This window comes from Panthera leo, chromosome A2 (genome assembly GCF_018350215.1).
Source record: "Panthera leo isolate Ple1 chromosome A2, P.leo_Ple1_pat1.1, whole genome shotgun sequence".
In the NCBI taxonomy this organism is placed as follows: domain Eukaryota; kingdom Metazoa; phylum Chordata; class Mammalia; order Carnivora; family Felidae; genus Panthera; species Panthera leo.
In genome coordinates this window covers 15,126,537-15,148,090 of record NC_056680.1, presented here as the reverse complement: position 1 = coordinate 15,148,090, position 21,554 = coordinate 15,126,537, and the positions used below count along the sequence as shown (strand labels likewise).

Genomic DNA, 21,554 nt, shown 5'->3' with positions numbered 1-21,554 from the left:
CTTGGGGGGAGAGCAGAAGCACCAAAGGAAATAAGATCTGAAATGGAAGAGGCATCAGCTGGGAGAACCCATTCGCATTTCTTCCCAGGACCACAAGCCAGCCCACCCACAGACCTGCAGGGCTCAGGCTCAGCCTATCCACAGGTGGTCGGCCCAGGGGTGGGCCACATGCAGGGCCCCCGGGGTCCTGGATGCACAGAACGTGCAGCCTTGTGAAGCCCCCAGGAACTACTTCCCAAATCCCTTTTATCGGGCCTCCATTCTTTTTTTTTTTTTTTTTAATGTTTATTATTATTTTTTTAATTTTTAAAAATCTTTATTTTTGAGAGAAAGACAGAGTGCAAGCAGGGGAGGAACAGAGAAAAAGGGAGACACAAAATCCAAAGCAGGCTCCAGACTCTGAGCTGTCAGCACAGAGCCTGATGCGGGGCTCGAACCCACAAACCGCGAGACAACGGCCTGAGCTGAGGTCGGAGGCGTCAACCACTGAGCCACCCAGGGGCCCTAGTGTTTATGTATTTTTGAGAGAGAGGAGGAGAGAGATAGAGTGTGAGCAGGGCGGGGGACGGGCAGAGAGAGAGAGGGAGAGACACAGAACTCCAAGTGGGCTCCAGGCTCCGTGCTGTCAGCACAGAGCCCGACTCGGGGCTCGGAATCATGAACCGTGAGATCGTGACCTGGGCCGAAGTTAAGACGCTCAGCTGACTGAGCCACCCGGATGCCCCTTGGGTCTCCACTCTTATAAACTGTCTCTATCATACAGCTTCCCTTGAAACCAGAATCTTCTCTTATCCGGCATTCCTGATTTTCATATCTTGAACATTTACTTGATGGACATCCGGGTTTGTAAGCAAGCACAATCTGGCTACAATTACTATTGTTTCTGGACAACCTCCTTGACTATAGCCATTTCCTTCCCTTTTCCGGTTGGCCCTTCTGCTTGCTATCACCCCCTAAAAGTCAATTCTGTGTTCCTTTATAGTTAACTGGCCTTATTTGTAAAATACAGCCTGTACTTGTACTTTGAAATCAACCTTAAATCAATAAGTAATTAAATCAATACATGAAATCCTTAACACATCTGCAAACATGCTGAACTCTAACAGATCTTGCTCGCTGCTTCCCTCACTTAAATTATCTCGCAATGTCACAGAAGGAACCGTTCCAGATCAGAGAATTTCCCCAGTTGATCAAGTTGTTTGAGTGATCTGTGGGAAGCTTTCAGAAGGTCTTGTAGAAATGCACAACGTGGGGCACCTGGGTGGCTCAGGTCATGATCTGGCGGTTTCCTGAGTTTGAGCCCCGAGTCGGGCTCTGCATTGGCAGTGTGGAGCCTGCTTGGGATTCTCTCTCTCTCTCCCTCTCTCTGCTCCTCCCCAACCTGTGCTGTCTCTGTCTCTCTCAAAATAAACAAACTTAAAGACAATTTCTTTAAAACGCGTACCATGACCCAATCATAAACATCAATCGGCCATGTTCACAAGGATCGATTCTGGGCAATAACGGTGGGTGTCCCATCATTTTTGCCTCCTCCCACCTCCCCTTCTTGGCCCGTGGGTTCCCAGAGGTGTGGGCAACTACGGGCTCCGTTGGAGATTCTTGGGGCAATTTCTCCTCGAATTCTCATGTATCACTTCTCCTCTCTGTGGCACGGCAGCTGCGTGGTACCTGCCGCCCCAATGTGCCTCCTGTTCCAAACCTCCTGCTTTCTAATCTCCTCCTTCCGTTTACTAGGATGCTCCTTCCCTTTGCCCCTCCTGGGTCTTACCCTTCACACAGGGTGCCAGTCCCTTCTAGATCACATCCTCCATTAGCACCCTTCCGTCTCCTGACCCACACATCACTCCTCGGGCCCTTGGCTACTCTCCACCATTTCCCTTGCTTCTTTGTCCTTGGGCTCTGCTTTTACACTACCAAAAACCTTTCCTGAGTGTGCTCTCAGGCAGCTTCAGGCTCCAGAAGGATGTTTTAGGGTATTGATTTTCTAAGGTCCATTAGCTTTTTTCCTGACAAAACGATGTGTAATTAAGGAACACCACCTAGATCGCATGAAAAGGTTGAACTCTCAAAATCCATCTGGCTCCATTCCATCCAGGATGGGCCTGGGCTTGGACAGAGTCCGGAGAGGACGGTTTCTAAGGCTACCGGTTATTTACCGTCACCACCTTCCAAAGCCACGAGGGGGCAGAGCGGGACAGGCTGCCTGTTGGTACAGTGTTTCCTTCAGTAGCTCCCCCAACACGAGGCCACACGGCAAACCCAGCGCAGGTGGGTGCATCAGCACTGTCACCAGCCGCCTCCGAAATCATGGCGGAGGCCAAAGACAAACCCACAGATTAGGTGGCCTCCATAATTCCCCAGAATGCCCAAGCATAATACAGCACCCTCCCCGCTAACTGCATCCACATTTTTTTTTTAAACCAGAGAGGTGAAACTCATGTTCTGCCAAGTGGAGGTCTTTATATTCATATTTTTGGCTGAAAATATTTTTGTTTGGCAAGAGCAAGAAGAGATTCCTTTTGCAAAGGAAATGAGCATCTTGATGGCTGGGGTTAGTCAAGAACAAAAGACTGCAACACTCCCGTTATGTTTAGTAATGCTCTGCTGAAACGCTTTCCCTAAATCTAAGTTCGTTTGTGCAGCTTCTAAGCAGAACTGTCTTTAAGGGTTAAGGCTATTTCCTATTTCAAAAAAAGTTACAACAATGCCATTAGAGGAAAGGTATTAATATGCGGGTTGTTTTTGGCTAAATATGCTTTACAGAGTATGCTATGTGCAGGCTTTCTAAAGTCAATTAGCTTTCTGATGTTAATTTCAAAAGCTTATATTTTGAAATAAACCCTAGGAATGGAACGCCAACGGACACCAAGAGGTTTTAGGTGTTAAAGCCAATTTGAAAATAGCCTTCCAATAAAAGGAGACCCATGGAATAATACCCTGGATTGGGGCTAACACTGATCTTCAAACAATACAGCAAGTGTGCGTTTTTTGTATTCTATTTATGATTTTTTTAAAGATCATGACAATTTAGTGGACACAAAAAAATTAATACACCAAAAGCCTTTCAGTCCACAACCAGCAACAAAAACACTATCTTTCTAAAATGAATAAACATTAAACAACTTTTCTTAAGTCTTTACTTTAAAAGAAATTAAATTGACCCAGGAGAGTCCACAGTGGTTGAACATCAGGATGGCCCAGTTGCACAAAATTCTCAGTCAATTCATCCCAAATGTTAATAGGGACTCAACACTTTCTCCGAAAAAGTACAATCTATTCAACAACATAGTATTTTAAAATAATCAACATTTTAATATTCTTAACTTAAAGATGGGAGCAGGGGTAGGGGCTGCTTACTTTGTACAATGGTTCTCCAAGTGTGACCTCTGGGGGTCCCCGGGGCCCTTTGCCAGGGATCTGCAGATCAAAACTCTTTTCGCTACAATAGTAAGACACTGTTTGCCTTTCTCCTTGTGTTCACATCTGCAACAATGGTGCAAGCGTGATGGTGGCTGAGACCTTCGGCCCTCAGCATGAATCAAGGTGGTGGCACCAGACTCTACCAGCAGTCACTGGGTCCTTTCCTACTGTGCGCTCAGCAGAATGGGGGGGAAAGTCGGTTTCACTAATACTGTGCTTGACAAAGCCATAAAACGTATTCACGTTCTTTTTGTTTTTAATTTTTAAATGTTTATTTTTGAGATGGAGACAGAGCATGAGCAGGGGAGCGGCAGAGAGAGAGGGAGACGCAGAATCCGAGCAGGCTCCCGGCTCTGAGCTGTCAGCACAGAGTCCGACGCGGGGCTCAAACTCATGAACTGTGAGATCATGACCTGAGCCGAGGTCGGACGCCCAACCGCCTGAGCCACCCAGGTGCCCCCCTGTATTCACATTCTTAAATTTTAACACTTGGACACACGTCCTCTTGGTATTTTCAGCGACGCAATGGGACGCAGGCATAAGAAGTGCGGCCACACAAAGGGACAGTTGTCTCGGGGAAAAAGCACAGCCACAACTGTCTGAGTGGTGAACAGGAAGGAGTAGCCAGTTTTTTCCATAACTTGTGTTTCCATGTGAAAGAATGACTAACGATAAACTATGGTTATTGACACGTAGGAGTCCGACAAACGTTTTCTCAAAATTAAACAAAGCAAGCCTGTTGCTCCAAGGAAAACCACGGATGGTTTCTGCTGCCAATGATAAAATCTGAACTATGAAGTGAAAATCAGGATTTTAGAAAACTTGTATCCGGCCACCATGAACTTCCCCACAGCTTCCTACCAATCAAAAACTCTTCTGATGATATTCCCGGGGTGAAATATGTCAACATTTGGAAGATCTAAGTCACTCACTACACCTACCGGTGTTTTCCAAGTGGCCAATGTGTGATGTTACAAGAGTATGTGTGGGTAAAAAAATAAAATCCACCCAGCGTGCAGGACAGACGGATGCATCACAATGGAAGGGTACAAAAGTTCCCTGATGTTTCAGATTTAACACCGCAACTCACCTTTAAGAAACCAATGCTTGTTGAGTTTGGGCGGAGTATCAAAAAAGAACACTCGTAACGATCTTAAATGGGTATTAAAATATTCCCCCGCTTTGAGCAGCTTCCACTCAGTTCTTCTGGTGTTTACCATCGTAACTTTAATAAAACTACACTTCAGTTTCGACAGATTATCTTCAGACGGTTCTACTGACCCATGAAACGAGATACTCCGCATGGTCATTCAGCCCTCCTCCCACCCCCAACCCCTCTTCTCATTCTTGGGTCTTTGCTACCTTGACCTTTCATAGCTACCTTTCTAACTATAAGAAAACGGATGTACAGCTCTAGTTCCTGATCTATGCCTCCTTGTTATGAACCATAAAGGGACCACCTCACGCTGGCTTCTACTTCTCTTCCCCAGTTTCACCTCCTGATTTTGGTCAACCATACGATGTTGATGTCGAGGTTTACGGCATTTTGGTTTTATTCTGAACTTCACCACGAGGCTTCTGCGTTGGTCTCCCTACCGACCCTAAAAACTGTTCAACTTCAAACAGAACACTTAAGTAAGTTCGGTTCACCGCAAGACCCAGCTGTGTGATGTGACCGCAGAAAAGCAAATGTGATTCTATGTCACGAAATCCCTCTGGTCAGAAGAGAAGGACTCCAGCGTAAAGGGGACAATGGATTTTCTACTTGTTACTTCTGAATTGGCTAGACCGGTGCAGCCGGTAGATCATTCTGTTTCGATGGAAATGTCCCGTGCCTGTGCTGTCCAATACTAGCTTACTAGCGCACGAACGTGGCTGGTGACTGAGGACCGTTATTAATATTATTCCATCTGAATTACTTTAAATATCAACAACCACACGCTGCTAGCGACTACTATACTGGAGAGTACAGCACCCGGCCACACTATGGCGGTCTTTCCCTCTCTCTCACCATCTGAGGCTTATCCACCATTACTGAGCCCCTGCAGTAAAAGCCCCTCCGTTTCTTGGGAGACCACGATGTGCAGGCACTATGATAGCTGTTCTTTAAACAGCACCTCTGGGGGCGCCTGGGTGGCTCAGTCGGTTAGGCGTCCGACTTCGGCTCAGGTCACGATCTCGCAGTCCGTGAGTTCGAGCCCTGCGTCGGGCTCTGGGCTGATGGCTCGGAGCCTGGAGCCTGCTTCCAATTCTGTGTCTCCCTCTCTCTCTGCCCCTCCCCCGTTCATGCTCTGTGTCTCTCTGTCTCAAAAATAAATAAACGTTAAAAAAATTTTAAAAAATTAAAAAAAAATTAAAAAAAATCAACAGCACCTCTGATCTTCCCAAGGCCATGCGAGGGAGATGCTACCACCCCTTTTAGCAGATGACAAACCACAATTCCTGGAGTGAGGTCGCCCAGCCGGCACTCCTAGCTGAGCTAAGAGTAGAGAAACTTCCGCTCTTCCGATGCTCCCTCCATGATATCATTATCGGCACCAGATACTCTGTGGTAGAATTAAGAAGCCCCAGCCCCGTTCTGGAGGCACCGTGCTAAGCCAGGCAGTTGCTACTCTCTGGGTCTGCTAAAAATGATTTCATGAACTTGAGGTAGTGCTCATTTTCATTGCTCCTGTGCAAACAGGGTTTGTATGTTAATTAACAACGATGTGCTCTAGTAAGACTGAGGAGATAAAAAAATTCTTTAATGCAGGTAACTCTGGGTGCCTGGGTGGCTCAGTCGTTAAGCACTGACTTCGGCTCAGGTCACGATCTCATAATTCGTGACTTCGAGTCCCACGTAGAGCACAAGCCCCACTTTGGGTAAAACACAAGCCCTGTTTCTCTCTCTTTCTCTCTCTCTCTGTCCCTCCTGGGATTCTCTCTCTCTCTGCCCCTCCTTACTCACTTATGCTCTCTTTCTCACAATAAATAAATAATAAAATTAAAATTAATTACAATAAAATAAAATAAAATAAAATAAAATAAAATAAAATGCAGCTATCTTTAACTTACCTCCTTTTGATAGGCCAGTCCAGCCTCATAGAGTTTAATAAAGAGGTACTGAGTCCACTTGTAGTAATCTGGCAAACATGTAGTTATTTCCTGCCAAAGGGGAGGAAAAATCAGTCACAGGCCATTGTAAACATTCCCCCTCACATCAGTATCAACAGACACGTTGGCCTCGCGATTCAATTTTGAAAAGCGATCACACCGCAAAAATATTTACCAACTTACATATTTTCTACCAATTCGTAAAGTGAGGGAAGAAGCAATTCATTCTGGAAAGAAAGGAGCTGCTGAAACGCCACCCCTACCTTTCCCAGGGTCAGTTTAATGAAAAGAAACTGAAAGTTTTCTGCACACCTCTCCCCCCCATCCATGCAAGTAACAGATGAATTACATTGTATGAAATTGGGTATCACCATTTTTGTCAGCACGTATTTTGGGAATCGTGATGCTAATTCGTGAACATAGTTCATTTTAAAAGCAATCACAGAATTCAAGACGAATATCTGGCTGCTTCAGTAGGATGCTCATTTGAAAACAAATCTTGTGTTTCTACGTATAACTGGGACCTGGAAGCTCCTTCAGACTCATTTATATTCCGTGACTCAGGCTGTTGCCTGGTTTAGGAAGACCCATTAAAATCATTATTAGAAATTAAACTTAGTGAGAAATCACCTGGCTTGTATTTCCAAGCCTAAATCCAAGGTTGCAAAAATTTGTTTTCTGCCCTGAAAACACATTTGCTATAGAATCTTTAAAAATAAGTTACTGATTAACCAAGCTCTACATTGATAAATTCAAGTAAGCGTAAAACCCTTACACTATACCACATTGTTTCTTTTCTAGTGCTCTTGAACTTCAAGAAAATAGCTAACATAGAAATGAATGCAGGGGAGGGCCAAATCGTTCCATTTGGGATGGACTACTGATACAAGGCATACTTCTATCAAAAGTGCATATACCTCCATCTTTCTTTGAATGAATGAATGAAGAGAGAGTTGAAAACTCAGGATGGGAGGGCCAGTGTGACAGGAACCCGGCAAGGTGTCAGCTAATCTCCTGGGACCCCCAATGGGCTATTTTTTTCTCATGTAAGATTCCTGGGTCCTTTTATGTGCTAAAATAGCACAGTAAACTCTGAGAAAACAAGGAATCCAACTCTGATCACTCCTCCACTCCCAGTTGCAAGGCAGGTAGTGAATAACCCACTGGTGTAACGGCTTTGCTCACGCTAGAGCTGTCCCCTGGTGGGCTGGCCCCATGCCATGCCAAGGCTGTGACCCACACAATACAGTCCCGAGGCTCTAGGACACCAGGTCTGCAGGGACATCATGCACAAAGCACTCTGCCAACTCCAGAATGGGACCAGCACACTATGGGAGGGCTCGTTCCCCCAAACCTCCAAATTCACCTGATATTTTATTATCTTTTCTCCACCCCGCCACCTGCCCACCCCAGACCTTGCAGGTGTGGCACACACAACCCATTTTCCTCAGTTTTCCAGACAAGCCACCTAAGAACTCCCATTTTCTAACAAAACCCAGGGCAGGAGCAATGTTCTAGTACGTTTCATTTTGCTCAGGTTGAGGCATCCCCAAAGCACTGTTGAATGAAAAATAAACTACACAGACGCCAAGAACGCTTGCATGTTGAATCAAATTTGTATCCCTCATGTAGGTTTCACAAATTAAATTCAAATCACAATGGTCCACAAGATGAACTGGGGCAGGGGGCGGGTGGGGGGTGGGGGAACTGGGTACAAATACTCCCAGATCTTGTTATTGTGAACGTCTTTTAAAATTCTTATCCATTAGTTTAAGGAAAGACATAAAGCAAAGGTGACCAAGATAATGACAACTGTTACACTGAGGGAAAGAGAGTTCTCTTTTCTCTATTAATTAATTAGTTAATTAATTAGGGGAGAGTGGAAGCAGGGGAGGGGCTGAAAGAGGGGGACAGAAGATCCGAACCCGGCTCTGGGCTGACAGCAGTGAGCCAGATGTGGGGATCAAACTCATAAACCATGAGATCATGAACCTGAGCCGAAGTCGGACACTCAACTGCCTAAACTACCCAGACGCCCCTCTATTTTTCTATATATTTAAGTTTTCATAACAGAATATCAAAATAGTTCAAATGAATATACATACATATACATGTGTATGTACGTGTGTTATGTTCTCAGCCCCTGAATCTGCCTCCATGTTGAGAGAAAAATTAAACAGCAATGGAACATCATTATTATCTTCATCTTGGTTTATGGTTTTGAAAATTACTTTTACTAGAAAAAAAGATAATAGATCCAGTCGGGGGAAAAAAAAAAAAAAAAGATCACTATCCAACCAAGCACTAGCCTTTCAGTCAGACGAGTAACGCAAGGCGTGTTCTCAGAAATGAGGGAAGGTGAGGTGAGGTGAGGCGAGGGATAAGGGACTCTGGGCCCCCTTCTTGCGCCCTTGGCCTCAAACTTGGCTCTGACCCATTTTATTTACATTGGGTTTCTGCGCATATTGTTTGAAAAACAAGTAACGTCAGCTGCTAAGAGTACAGCTTGAAAACCACTGCTCCAAGGACCATAATCCACTCCCGACAGTTGGATTTCAACGCGTGTTCACCTCGTTCCCACCGTCCCCCCGCGTCGCCTGCCCAGAGGAGATCCTGAGGACAGGATATGCCCTCCTGCCCGTTTACTCCCCATCTGCTGCCCACAGGGCCCAGCCGGCACCTTCAATCGCATGCACTCTGCTCGTGAAGAGACGCCAGAACAAGCACTCACCAGGCTTCCCCAGGAGCCAGGCCCATGAGAACCACAAACATGCTGAACCCGGCTCAGAAACACATTTCCTGAGGGGCGCCGGGGTGGCTCAGCCGGTGAAGCGTCCAACTTCGGCTCAGGTCAAGATCTCGCGGTTCATGAGTTCGAGGCCCGCGTCGGGCTCTGTGTTCACAGCTCAGAGCCTGGGGCCTGCTTGGGATTCTGTGTCTCCCTCTCTCTCTGCCCCTCCCTCACTCGTGCTCTGTCTCTCTCTCTCAAAACTAAATATAAGAAGGAAAAAAAAAAAAAGAAGAGAAATGCATTTCCTAAAAAAGTCACAGAACCCTTCTGGAACCTTTCTTGATTTGCTAATTTAAAAGACCCCCTCCCCCCCCAATCCCAATAACTATTTCTGGGTTTCTGATGCCTCATCTCAGTGAAAATCATCAAAGACATCTTGATGGAATTAAACCGCTTTAAAAACTTTGACTTTGGCCAACTGGCTAGAAATTTCATGTTTCGGGAACTATTTACTTAAATCCCACTCCTGCAGACAAAGGTCTTCTGGGGGGGTTGGAGTTCAAGGGGATATAAAAGTCGACACCTTTATGTAGATCTATGTGGAGTACGGCTGAATTGCAGCTGTTAACAGCCCTTGCTTCCTTCCTTTTCCTAAGAAAAGAGTTGTCAACACAGACCGTCCTCTCCCCAGGGACATCTGAGAATGCCTGGAGACATCTCTGGCACTACTCTAGTGTGGTGGCAGGACCCTACGATGCACAAGACGGTCCCCAGAACAAAAACTTATTTAGCCCAGAAGGTCACCGGTACCAAGGGGAGAAACCCTGTGCAGGCAGATGAAGAGACAGTGGAACAAAAGCAACTCTCTACTGGGCATTCCAGAAAGAGCCCTAAAAGCGGAAACACAAGTAAATTAACTTGGCTTGCCCTCTCCCGCTGGTGGGAGCGCATCTCTGTGAAGTACGTCTCGCAGGTACACGGGAATTATGCGGTGGGACCCAACTCCCCACCCTTCTACCAACTCCAAGACCAACAGGCAGAGAGACCTACCAAGTCTGCAACCCCGCTCCGTATGCAAATTGCTACTCACCGGGAAACGAGTGATGGATTCTGCGATCGAAATTTGAAATCACGTGGTATGCCTCTAAGTAGTTTTCGGACTTGGCAAATCTCACGTAATGACTTCATGCAATACATTTCCTCTTTTGAAATTGGAGAGGCAGACAGTTTTTCTTGATACAACATCAGTTTACCCCCTCCCACGAGACAGTTGCTGAATAGATAAGAGTTTAAATAAACGTCTGTTGGAATCTGGCCCCCTCCAGGCCCAGCGTTGCCAGTGACCCCAAGGGGGGGAGCCCTGTGTCCATGGGCCTGTCGACCATAGATGCCCGCAAACTGGGGGGGCGGCGCCAACCTGGTAAAAGACTCCCCCCGTGAGACCACCGGAGAGGTCAAGCGAAGGATGTTCGCCGTGTTCCAAACCCCTTTTCGTTCCCCTGCTTTCCTCTGCCCTGTTTTCCAAACAAGCCAACACCCATGTTGCTGTAAACTCGTTTTTATAACAAAACCTGAAAGGGCGGGCCTACGCCGGCCGACTCCATCTTGTTCTGTGTCCTTCACCTTGACCACACCTCCTCCCCTTGAGTAACCCCCCCCCTCACCTGTCTAACAGGACTCGGACCCTTCCCCAGCCAATCGGCTGAGGCCACAGCCGTTACCTCACCAACTGCCCCTGGGCCCCAATAAAACCTTTGTCCTTTTGAAACTCGCTCTCTCTCCCTGGTATCTCACCGCTGCGTCGGTGCAGGTAGGGGATTGAGCTCGAGCTAGCTCGAATAAAGGTTCTTTTGCTTTTGCATCGGACTCGGCTCCCTAGTGGTCTTTGGGGATCACGAATTCTGGGCATAACATTTGGGGGCTCGGCCCGGGATCCCCAAGACCCCTGAGGGACCCCCGACCCGGAGAGCCTGACTGGCCACGGTTAGTGTCTGTTTGTTTGTTCTGTCTTTTCTGTGTGAGCTCACTTCTGGAGTTCTGGTAGTGCCCGACGCGGTCTAAGTGGACGCACTGGAGGACCACGGGCCGGGAGTTTCGGAAGACGTTCCGATTCTCCCTTCTGGAGGGACGTGGAATCCCCTCAAAGGTCTGAGACGAGGCGGGTCGCTCCCGCTGGTCGGCGTGAGGCCGTCGTCTTTGGAGGGACGTGGAATCCCCTCATCGGTTTTGGAGGGATGTGGAATCCCCTCATCGGTTTTGGAGGGACGTGGAATCCCCTCAAATGTCTAAGCTAGCTTTCAGTTTTGCTTCCATGGAGTTGGAAGATTTTCTAGGGGCCCTCTGTTTGTCTGTTTTTGTGTTTCTCTGTTTTGTTCTGTGGACTTACTGGACGGACGTTATGGGACAGACTCAGACTACTCCTCTAAGTATTATGATTGATCACTTTAAGGATGTGAGGGGAAGAGCTAACAACCTCAGTGTGGAAGTCCGAAAGGGTCGGTGGCAGTTTTTTTGTTCTAGCGAGTGGCCAACTTTCAATGTCGGATGGCCACCAGAGGGGACCTTCGACCTCCCTACCATCCACCGAGTCAGGAGTATCATCTCTCAGCCTAAGACGGGCCATCTTGATCAGCTCCCTTACATTATCACTTGGCAGGACCTTGTGGAAGACCCACCCTCTTGGCTTAAACCCTTCCTAGCCCCGCTCCCTCCGGAGCCAAAACCCATTCTTGCTTTGCAGGGGACAAAGAAGAAGAAAAGTCTTATCCAGCCTTCAGCACCCCTCTACCCTGTCTTACAGGGGGGTACTGAAGAAGAATTAATTTTTCCTCCCTCGTATAACCCCTCTAGGATGCTGGAAGAACACCATCCTCCCCCTCCGGGGGAGGCAGATGCTGTTCCGAGAGCGGGAGGCGGAAACGCTCCAGTGGGAAGCCCGCCCTTCACCAGACAAAGGGCTCAGAGGGAGCAATCCGCCTCCGCCGCCGACTCCACTATTCTGCCCCTGCGAGCCACCAGACCCCCAGACGCGGAGGGGAACCAGCCCCATCACTATTGGCCTTTCGCCACTAGTGACCTCTACAATTGGAAAGCTCAGAATCCTAAGTTTTCCGAGAAACCGGCAGGGCTTATTGATTTATTAGACTCTGTTCTTTTTACCCATCAGCCCACGTGGGACGATTGCCAGCAGCTTTTGCAGGTCCTGTTCACGACTGAAGAAAGAGAAAGAATCGTCAACGAGGCCCGAAAACTAGTTCCGGGCACAGACGGGAATCCCACCACCAACCAGGCTCAGATAGATGCCTCCTTCCCCTTAACTCGGCCCCAGTGGGATTTCAACACGGCAGAAGGTAAGGAGAGGCTCCGGGTCTACCGCCAGACTCTAATGGGGGGTCTCTGAATGGCTGCTAGAAAGCCAACCAATTTGGCCAAGGTAGGAAATGTACAACAGGGAAAAGATGAATCTCCGGCTGCCTTTTTAGAACGGATCATGGAGGCATTCCGTACCTATACCCCCATGGATCCAGAGGCTCCGGAAAGCAAGGCAGCTGTTATCATGGCCTTTGTAAACCAATCGGCCATAGACATTAGGAGAAAATTACAGAAAATAGATAGACTAGGAGAAAAAAGTCTGCAGGACTTACTGGTGGTAGCCGAAAAGGTATATAATAACCGGGAGCTTCCTGAGGACAAGCAGGCTCGCGCCATGGCGGCTGCCAGCAGTAAGCAGACTCGAGACCTGGCGAGAATACTACTAGCTACCACTGCTGACTCCCCTGAGGAACGAGACCGCCGTCTCTGGCAGCTGGCAGACGACGCAAAAAAAGGTAAAAGAACCACCAAGGGGGGGAAGCAGAGGCTGCAGAAGGATCAGTGCGCATACTGCAAGGAGATAAGGCATTGGGCCCGAGATTGTCTAAAAAGGGCCGGCGGGAAAGGAAGCAAGACTGATCGAGTAAAAGTCCTAGAGCTAGATGAACTAAGTGATTAGGGGAGTCGGGGTTCGGACCCTCTCCCCGAACCCAGGGTAACTCTTAAAGTGGAGGGGACCCCTGTTGACTTCCTTGTCGACACCGGAGCACAACATTCGGTCCTCCGCACCCCACAAGGAAAACTAGCCAGCAAGAAGTCCTGGGTACAAGGGGCAACTGGTATGAGCCAGTATTCATGGACTACCCGAAGAACAGTAGATTTGGGAACGGGCCGGGTATCCCACTCCTTTATGGTAATACCAGAATGCCCCTACCCGCTGTTAGGACGGGACTTACTGACCAAGATTGGAGCTCAGATAACTTTCAGACAAGGGGGGCCTCAGGTCACCGATGGCAAGGGCCACCCCATCCAGGTCCTGACCATGAAACTGGAGGATGAATACCTCCTCCACCAGGAGGCGCTCCCGAGAGAGGATAATATAGACAGATGGCTACAAGAATTCCCCTCGGTTTGGGCAGAGACTGGGGGGGGGATGGGACTAGCCGCTCATAGGACCCCAGTCCTGGTAGAGCTCAAGCCAGGAGAGAGTCCGGTAAGGATCAAACAATACCCCATGTCACAGGAGGCCCGGAAGGGGATCCAGCCACACATCCGGAGACTATGAAGCCTAGGGGTACTAGTTCCTTGCCAGTCTGCCTGGAACACCCCCTTACTGCCGGTCAAAAAGCCTCACACAAATGACTACCGACCGGTACAAGACCTCCGGGAAGTAAATAAGAGGGTCGCGGACATACACCCAACTGTTCCCAACCCATATACTCTCTTGAGCTCCTTGGCGCCCTCCAGGGTCTGGTATACTGTACTAGATTTAAAGGACGCCTTCTTCAGTCTGCCGCTGGCACCCCAGAGCCAACCCCTGTTCGCCTTCGAGTGGCATGATCCGGAGGAGGGCTACAGTGGGCAACTCACCTGGACACGGCTACCTCAGGGATTCAAAAATTCACCCACCATCTTCGACGAGGCACTACACGAGGACCTGGGTGAGTACAGAAGGGAGCACCCTGGCCTCACCCTCCTACAGTACGTAGATGACATCCTGATTGCTGCTGACACGGCCAAAGACTGTGAGCGAGGGACCCCGGACCTGCTGGCTACCCTGGGAGCTTTAGGGTACCGGGCATCCGCGAAGAAGGCTCAGATATGCAGGGAGAGGGTAAGTTACCTGGGATATATCCTGGAGGGCGGACAGCGGCGGTTATCAGATGCCAGAAAAGAAACTGTCCTAAAGATCCCTACTCCCACCTCCCGAAGAGAAGTGAGGGAATTCCTAGGATCAGCCGGCTACTGCCGCCTCTGGGTTCCAGGTTTTGCTGAGATCGCCAGGCCCCTATATGAAGCTACCAAAGAGGGGAAAACATTTAAATGGACTGAAAAAGAAGAAATTGCCTTTAATCAGTTAAAAAAGGCCCTCCTAAGTGCCCCAGCCCTGGGCCTACCAGACATTATGAAACCCTTCCACCTCTTTGTAGACGAACATAAGGGAATAGCAAAAGGGGTTCTAACTCAAGCCTTAGGCCCCTGGAACCGCCCAGTGGCTTACCTGTCTAAGAAACTAGACCCAGTGGCTGCCGGCTGGCCGCCATGCCTAAGAATTATTGCGGCGACAGCACTCCTAGTCAAGGATGCAGACAAACTGACCCTAGGACAGGAGATCTGGATCACAACCCCACACGCCATTGAAGGGGTCCTGAAACAGCCTCCTGATAGATGGATGAGCAATACACGTGTGACTCATTACCAGAGCCTCCTACTCAACCCTCCACGAGTGCGGTTCCACCCCAGTGCAGCCCTCAATCCTGCAACCCTGCTGCCCGACCCTGACCTAGGTGCTCCACTACATGACTGTGCGGGAATCCTGGAACAAGTACATGGATTCCGGATGGACCTGACCGACCAGCCCCTCCCCGATGCCGAGGCTACTTGGTTCACTGATGGCAGCAGCTTTGTGCGAGATGGACACAGGTATGCGGGTACAGCGGTGGTCACCGAAATGGACACCGTATGGGCGGAGGCTCTACCCTCCGGAACGTCAGCCCAGCGAGCGGAGCTCATAGCCCTCACCAAGGCGCTGATGCTGGGAGCTGGAAAACGGCTTAACATCTACACAGACAGCCGTTATGCATTTGCCACAGCTCATATTCATGGGGCAATTTATCAGGAGAGGGGGTTACTGACGGCAGAAGGACGGACTATAAAAAATAAGCAGGAGATACTTAACCTGCTTACGGCCTTATGGCTTCCTGCCAAGCTAGCCATTATCCACTGCCAAGGGCACCAAAAAGCTGATAACCCAGTAGCTAGAGGTAATCGAAAGGCTGACCAGGCAGCCAAGGCAGTAGCCCTTACTCCAGTCCCCACCATGACCATACAACTACCAGACCCGGGAGACCCAGTTTTACCAGACCAGCCCAAATACTCCCAGGAGGAGTTACAGCGGATCAAGAAACTCCCCATGGCCCAGGAGATAAAGGGATGGTGGTATACACCTAACAAGGAGCTCGTGCTGCCAGACCGGCTCGGAGTCTCAATATTAGAGCACATGCATCGGTCTACTCACATGGGGGCCCGAAAATTAAAAGACTTAATCCGACATGCCGGAATCAAGATTCACCAACAGGACACCAAAATAGAGCAAGTTGTATCTGCCTGCAAGACCTGCCAACTCACCAACGCGAAAGCCACATCAAATAAAAAAGGAACCAGGCTCAGAGGCACCAGACCGGGAGCCCAATGGGAAGTCGACTTCACTGAAGTCAAACCAGGAAAGTATGGTTATAAATATCTTTTAGTATTTACAGACACCTTCTCTGGCTGGGTGGAGGCATACCCAACCAAGCATGAAACGGCTCAGACGGTGGCTAAGAAGCTACTAGAAGACATCTTACCCAGGTATGGTTTTCCTGCCATGGTAGGATCAGACAATGGACCAGCTTTTATCTCTCAGGTAACACAGGCAGTAGCCAAGGCGGTGGGGGCAAACTGGAAATTACATTGTGCTTATAGGCCCCAGAGCTCAGGACAGGTAGAAAGAATGAATAGAACCCTAAAAGAGACCCTTACCAAATTAACCATGGAGACTGGCGGGGACTGGGTGACTCTCCTACCGTACGCCCTTTACCGGGTCAGAAACACTCCTTACACTCTGGGTTTTACTCCCTACGAGATCATGTTTGGCAGGCCACCCCCTGTTATTCCCAGCCTTCGAGCTGAACTTCTTGCAGAGTTTAAAGATCAAGAACTTTTTCTTTCCTTGAGAGGGCTCCAGAGGGCGCACGAGGATATTTGGCCGCGCCTCCGTGCCATCTACGAGGCTGGCCCGACCCCGACACCTCATCAGTACAAGCCGGGAGACTGGGTCTATGTCAAGAGGCACCACCGAGAGACTCTCGAGCCGTGCTGGAAGGGACCCTACATTGTAGTGCTGACAACCCCCACCGCTCTCAAAGTAGACGGCATCGCGACCTGGGTCCATCACACCCACGTTCAGCCAGCGGACCCCTCCTCGATCCGGAAGGACTTCGTCACGCGATGGGCCATCAGTCGGGACCAACACAACCCGCTCAAGCTCAAGCTCAAGCTACAGCACATTCGACCCACCTAATATTGGTAACTCTGTTAACTCTGCTTGTCATTGCTCATGCTACCGGGAGTCCCCACACCCCCCAAAACATCACCTGGCAGATCATAGATACCAGCTCAGGGACAATACTTAATTAGACCTCCCAGAGCCACCCCAGGGACACATGCTTCCCAGAACTTAGCGTAAACTTCCAAACTGTTCCCCTTGTCACCATAAATGCAGCCGGTCCCATGATTGGGTCCGTAAGTTACATGACAAGGGGGGAATGAAAGGGCGGGCCTACGCCGGCCGACTCCATCTTGTTCTGTGTCCTTCACCTTGACCACACCTCCTCCCCTTGAGTAACCCCCCCCCTCACCTGTCTAACAGGACTCGGACCCTTCCCCAGCCAATCGGCTGAGGCCACAGCCGTTACCTCACCAACTGCCCCTGGGCCCCAATAAAACCTTTGTCCTTTTGAAACTCGCTCTCTCTCCCTGGTATCTCACCGCTGCGTCGGTGCAGGTAGGGGATTGAGCTCGAGCTAGCTCGAATAAAGGTTCTTTTGCTTTTGCATCGGACTCGGCTCCCTAGTGGTCTTTGGGGATCACGAATTCTGGGCATAACAAACCAAGTAATTCAAAGTTATAGCTCCAAAAACAACTGGAATTCAACCGTACTCCACATAGATCTACATGAAGGTGTCGACTTTTATATCCCCCTGAACTCCGGAAAGCACAATCTAGCTGCCAGGAGACTAAATTCATGAACCTAGGATCTCAACTGGACTCACTCCTCCATGCTGCAATTTTCCATTTTACGATGCCGGGTTTTTAGCATTAAAGTATTTTGCACATTCACGGCAAAACAGAGAGCCCAGTGCAGGAGGTGTGCTCCCTCAGAACACAGGTGAGGCTCCGAACATCATCCTTTGGGGCGCCTGGGTGGCTCAGTCGGTTAAGTGTCCGACTTCAGCTCAGGTCAAGATCTCACGGTTCCTGAGTTCAAGGCCCGCGTCGGGCTCTGTGCTGACGGCTCGGAGCCTGGAGCCTGCTTTGGATTCTGTGTCTCCCTCTCTCTCTGCCCTTCCCCTGCTCGCACTCGGTCTCTCTTTTTCTCTCTCTCTCTCGAAAAAAAATAAATAAATAAGTAAACATTAAAAAAAATAAAAAATAAAAAAAGCAAACATCATCCTTTGAGGCCTGCCTCCCGTACCTCACAAGGCGCACGAGTTAATAACAAAATCGGCCTTGCCAGGAGCTCCTGTTACACAGTGATTTAGCCTTGACGAAGCCTAAGAAGACTGGGCCTACTTTCCTGTCTGTTCGTGACACACACCAGCTTTTGGTCTGTAAAGGAAGAATCTGGGCAGTCAATCACCTTCCATGTACCTCATGGAAGGTCTCCTCAGGCTCACGCTGCTCACTACAAGTAGAGTCTGAGAGAGCCTGATCTACGGGAAAGACGTACCACTTGGAAGCCAATCGACTCGGGTTCGAGTCCTCGTATCGACATTAGCTTTGTGACTCTAGCCAGGTGTCCCCGTCGAGAAAACCGGGGTAACGGATCCCACCTGAGAGGACAAACGCAGTAATGTCTGCGGAGCGCGTGCTGGCCACGTGGGTGAGGTGGCCGATGCCACTTCCCTTGGCTTGGCCCAGGGCATGTCGTGGAGCAGTGAGACTGGCCTCGTTATCACACACTCAGAGGCGGGGGCCGCTGGGACAAGGCGAAAGGGAGAGCGGAGGACCTAAGTCACTGCCACTCACCATCGCTATCCCTTCCCGAATATCGGCCTTGTGACTAAAAAGAGGTGGCCTTTAAGAGGGGAAGGGCCAACACATGACCAGACGGAGTACTCCGCACGCGGCCGTTCCGTCACCTCTAGGGCACATCCTCCCCAGGCAGGGAGAGCCAGAGAGGTCACCTCCCCAACGCCCCTCTGCTCCAGCAGGGTTTCCTTGGGTCTCTGTTCCTCGGTCCCTTGGCGTCCCTGACAGACATCGGTCCCAGATCACAGAACAGCTGACGTCACGCAAAGCCACCATGCACTGTCTGCCTTGCAACCTCACCTTATTCAGGGTAGCTATCAGGACCCAACCAATGACACAAAAACCTAAGGCGGCATGTTCGTCCGTCGTTTGGCGGCCACGTACGCTGGTAAGAAAGGCAAGCAACCACCATGCGTCACGCTTTCCAGCGACAAGGCATTTGCCACCTCTCCCCGGTCTGTGGGCCTCCTGCCTTCGAAACAATGAAGGCTGGAAATGGAGGAGAGAGGGGCTCATGGCCCTTTTGAAAGACTGATCTTTCCTACCAGGCATTTTTGTCCTCTGGTCCTTAGTGCAACGGAGCCAAGGGAAAAGTATGGTAATGACCTCGTCTTTTTTATTCCTTCTCTGTTTCTCCAGTTCTAGAGGGAAGGGGTTCTGAAAGTACAGCATAGCTCAAAGGCCAGAGAAGCCAGCCTCAGGATTCATATTGTGCAGCTTAAGACAAAAAAAAAAAAAAAAAAAAAAAAAATCCAGGCTGTATTAGATGTTCCTCACTGGTGCTGGTTCAAGGCTCCAGTCCACGGTTCCGTGCACCTGCCGTGCTGGCAAAAGGAAGAGGGGGGAAATCTGCCGGAGTGGGACATTAACAGCCACCCCTGTATTAAGTCCACTAAACTTAGCACTGGTTCTTGAACTTGGCGGCACCGTGGGAAGGAGCAGTAGCAGCTCCCGGTGCCTGGGTCCCACCCCTGCCCCGGAAACTTCACGTGCAGCCGGAGTTGAGAATCCCCGCAAAGAGGTTCCCCCCACCCCCAACACATCTCCCTCCAAAATGCTGCATGAGAGACAGGATCCAGTCCTGCCTTCCTGTCTTCACAGAATTTAATCAAGCTTCGACGGGAGCCAAGGGCACAATCAAGTCAACAGATTTCTTTTTTTTTTTTTTATGTTTATTATTTATTTTTGAGAGAGAGAGAGAGAGTGGGAGCAGAGGAGGGGCAGAGTGAGAGAGGGAGACAAGGAATCCCAAGCAGGCCCAAGCTGTCAGCACGGAGCCCGATGTGGGGCTCGAACCCACAAACTATGAGATCATGACCTGAGCTGAAGTCGGATGCTTAACTGACTGCTGAGACACCCACGTGCCCCTGGATAGGCGATTTCTAGCAAGGTCTCCAGTGCCCTTTTCTAAGAGGGATCTCTCCACCCGCCTGCCTGGATGCCCATCCTGCCCACAGCAGATACCCTCCGTTCTCAGTCAGTCCTTGCCCTCTCTGCCTTCCCAAGACAGACACAGTCGGGACACAATAAGAAGTGACCACCTGAAACCCGCCTTTGTGACAACAGGCACGGCAACCAGATTGGGTAAGTAGCTGTGCTCAATGGTCAGCTGCTCAAAAACATGTCGGACTCAGGGTGCCTCGGTGGCTTAGTCGGTTAAGCGGCCGACTTCAGCTCGGGTCATGATCTTGCGGTTCGTGAGTTCAAGCCCCGCGTCCAGCTCTGTGCTGACAGCTCAGAGACTGGAGCCTGCTTCGGATTCTGTGTCTCCCTCTCTCTCTGCCTCTCCCGTGCTCATGCTCTGTCTCTCTCTGTCTCTCAATAATACATAAATGTTAAAAAAAAAAAAGAGAGAAATGTTAAAAACATGTCGGACTTTCTGACAGCTCACTTCTCTGCCCGGAGGAGAAACGTTTCTAGGAAGAAAGGCTGTGCCAAGCCAACAAGGGGAAGAGAGTGACAAGGAAGGTGCCCAAGTCCTCGCTTAGATGCTTCTAACAGGGACCTCAGGCAGGAGCGGGGCAGAGAAAGCAGATTCAGATAGCACAGCACAGCCCTGGCCGGTGGGGGGGTGGTGGGGGGGGGGGGGTCTTACTTAGTACGTGACAGGACACGTCTGTGCACAGCTCTGTGCTTCCCACACTGGTCTTTCCTCCTCCTCTCATCTCACTCCCCACGGCAGCTCTCTGAGGCGGGCACTGTGCACACTATTTTACACTCGGCCAGGGCAGGGGGGTGTGGGGGGGGACTGCCCAACTTGGTGGGGGGCGTGCAGAAGGGAAACTGAAACCCAGGCCTCTCGACTCAAGAGGGACATCAGGGAGTGAAACGGCACCTTGAAAAGTACACCCTGGCCTGCCTGGCTGTGCCTGGATGGACTCAAACCTCCCAGGAGGTCTGGGTAAAGGGAGCGGAATGAGGGAATACGTAAGGAATCGCATCAAGGAATCAGGGTGACTGTCCTTTCAGGAGTAACAACAGTGGTCAAAATAATAACAGCAAGCATTTCCCTGGCCCTGACGGAGTACTGGACTCGGTCTGGGCCGTTCAGGAGCCCGTCGTTCGGTTCTTATTACGATGCCAGGAGTCAGTCTCTCTGGTTATTGCAGCAGGGGCTGAGCTCCCTATTTCAACCTGCAGTTCGCTCCTGGTCCTCCTGCCTGCCCTTACCCTGTCCTACCTTTTTTCTTTTCATAGCACTTATGGCCTTTTTTTTTTTTTTTAATGTTTATTTATTTATTTTGAGAGAGAGAGAGAGAGCAAGTGCACAAGCAGGGGAGGGGCAGAGGGGGGGTGGAGACAGAGCATCCCAAGCAGGCTCCACACCATCAGCACAGAGTCCAACGTGGGGCTTGATCCCGTGAACTGGGAGATCATGACCTGAGCCGAGTCGGATGATTAACTGATTGAGCCACCCTGGCGCCCCCACTTAAGACCTTCTATCATACTTCATTACTTATTTATTATGTTTATCACCCATTTTGTC

At 49.7% G+C, this 21,554-nt stretch overlaps 1 protein-coding gene across 5 annotated transcripts in view; it reads right to left on the bottom strand.

The window, feature by feature from the left end:
• Positions 1 to 21,554, bottom strand: part of LARS2 (leucyl-tRNA synthetase 2, mitochondrial) — a 176,734-nt gene that overhangs the window by 102,534 nt on the left and 52,646 nt on the right. For all 5 annotated transcript variants that reach the window (XR_006199811.1, XM_042929069.1, XM_042929070.1 and 2 more), the window contains one exon: positions 6,475 to 6,564. Coding sequence is in view for 4 of the 5 variants with exons in the window: in XM_042929069.1 (XP_042785003.1) it covers positions 6,475 to 6,564 (90 nt within the window). In the remaining variant the exon portion in view is untranslated. The remainder of the gene's footprint in view (positions 1 to 6,474; positions 6,565 to 21,554) is intronic.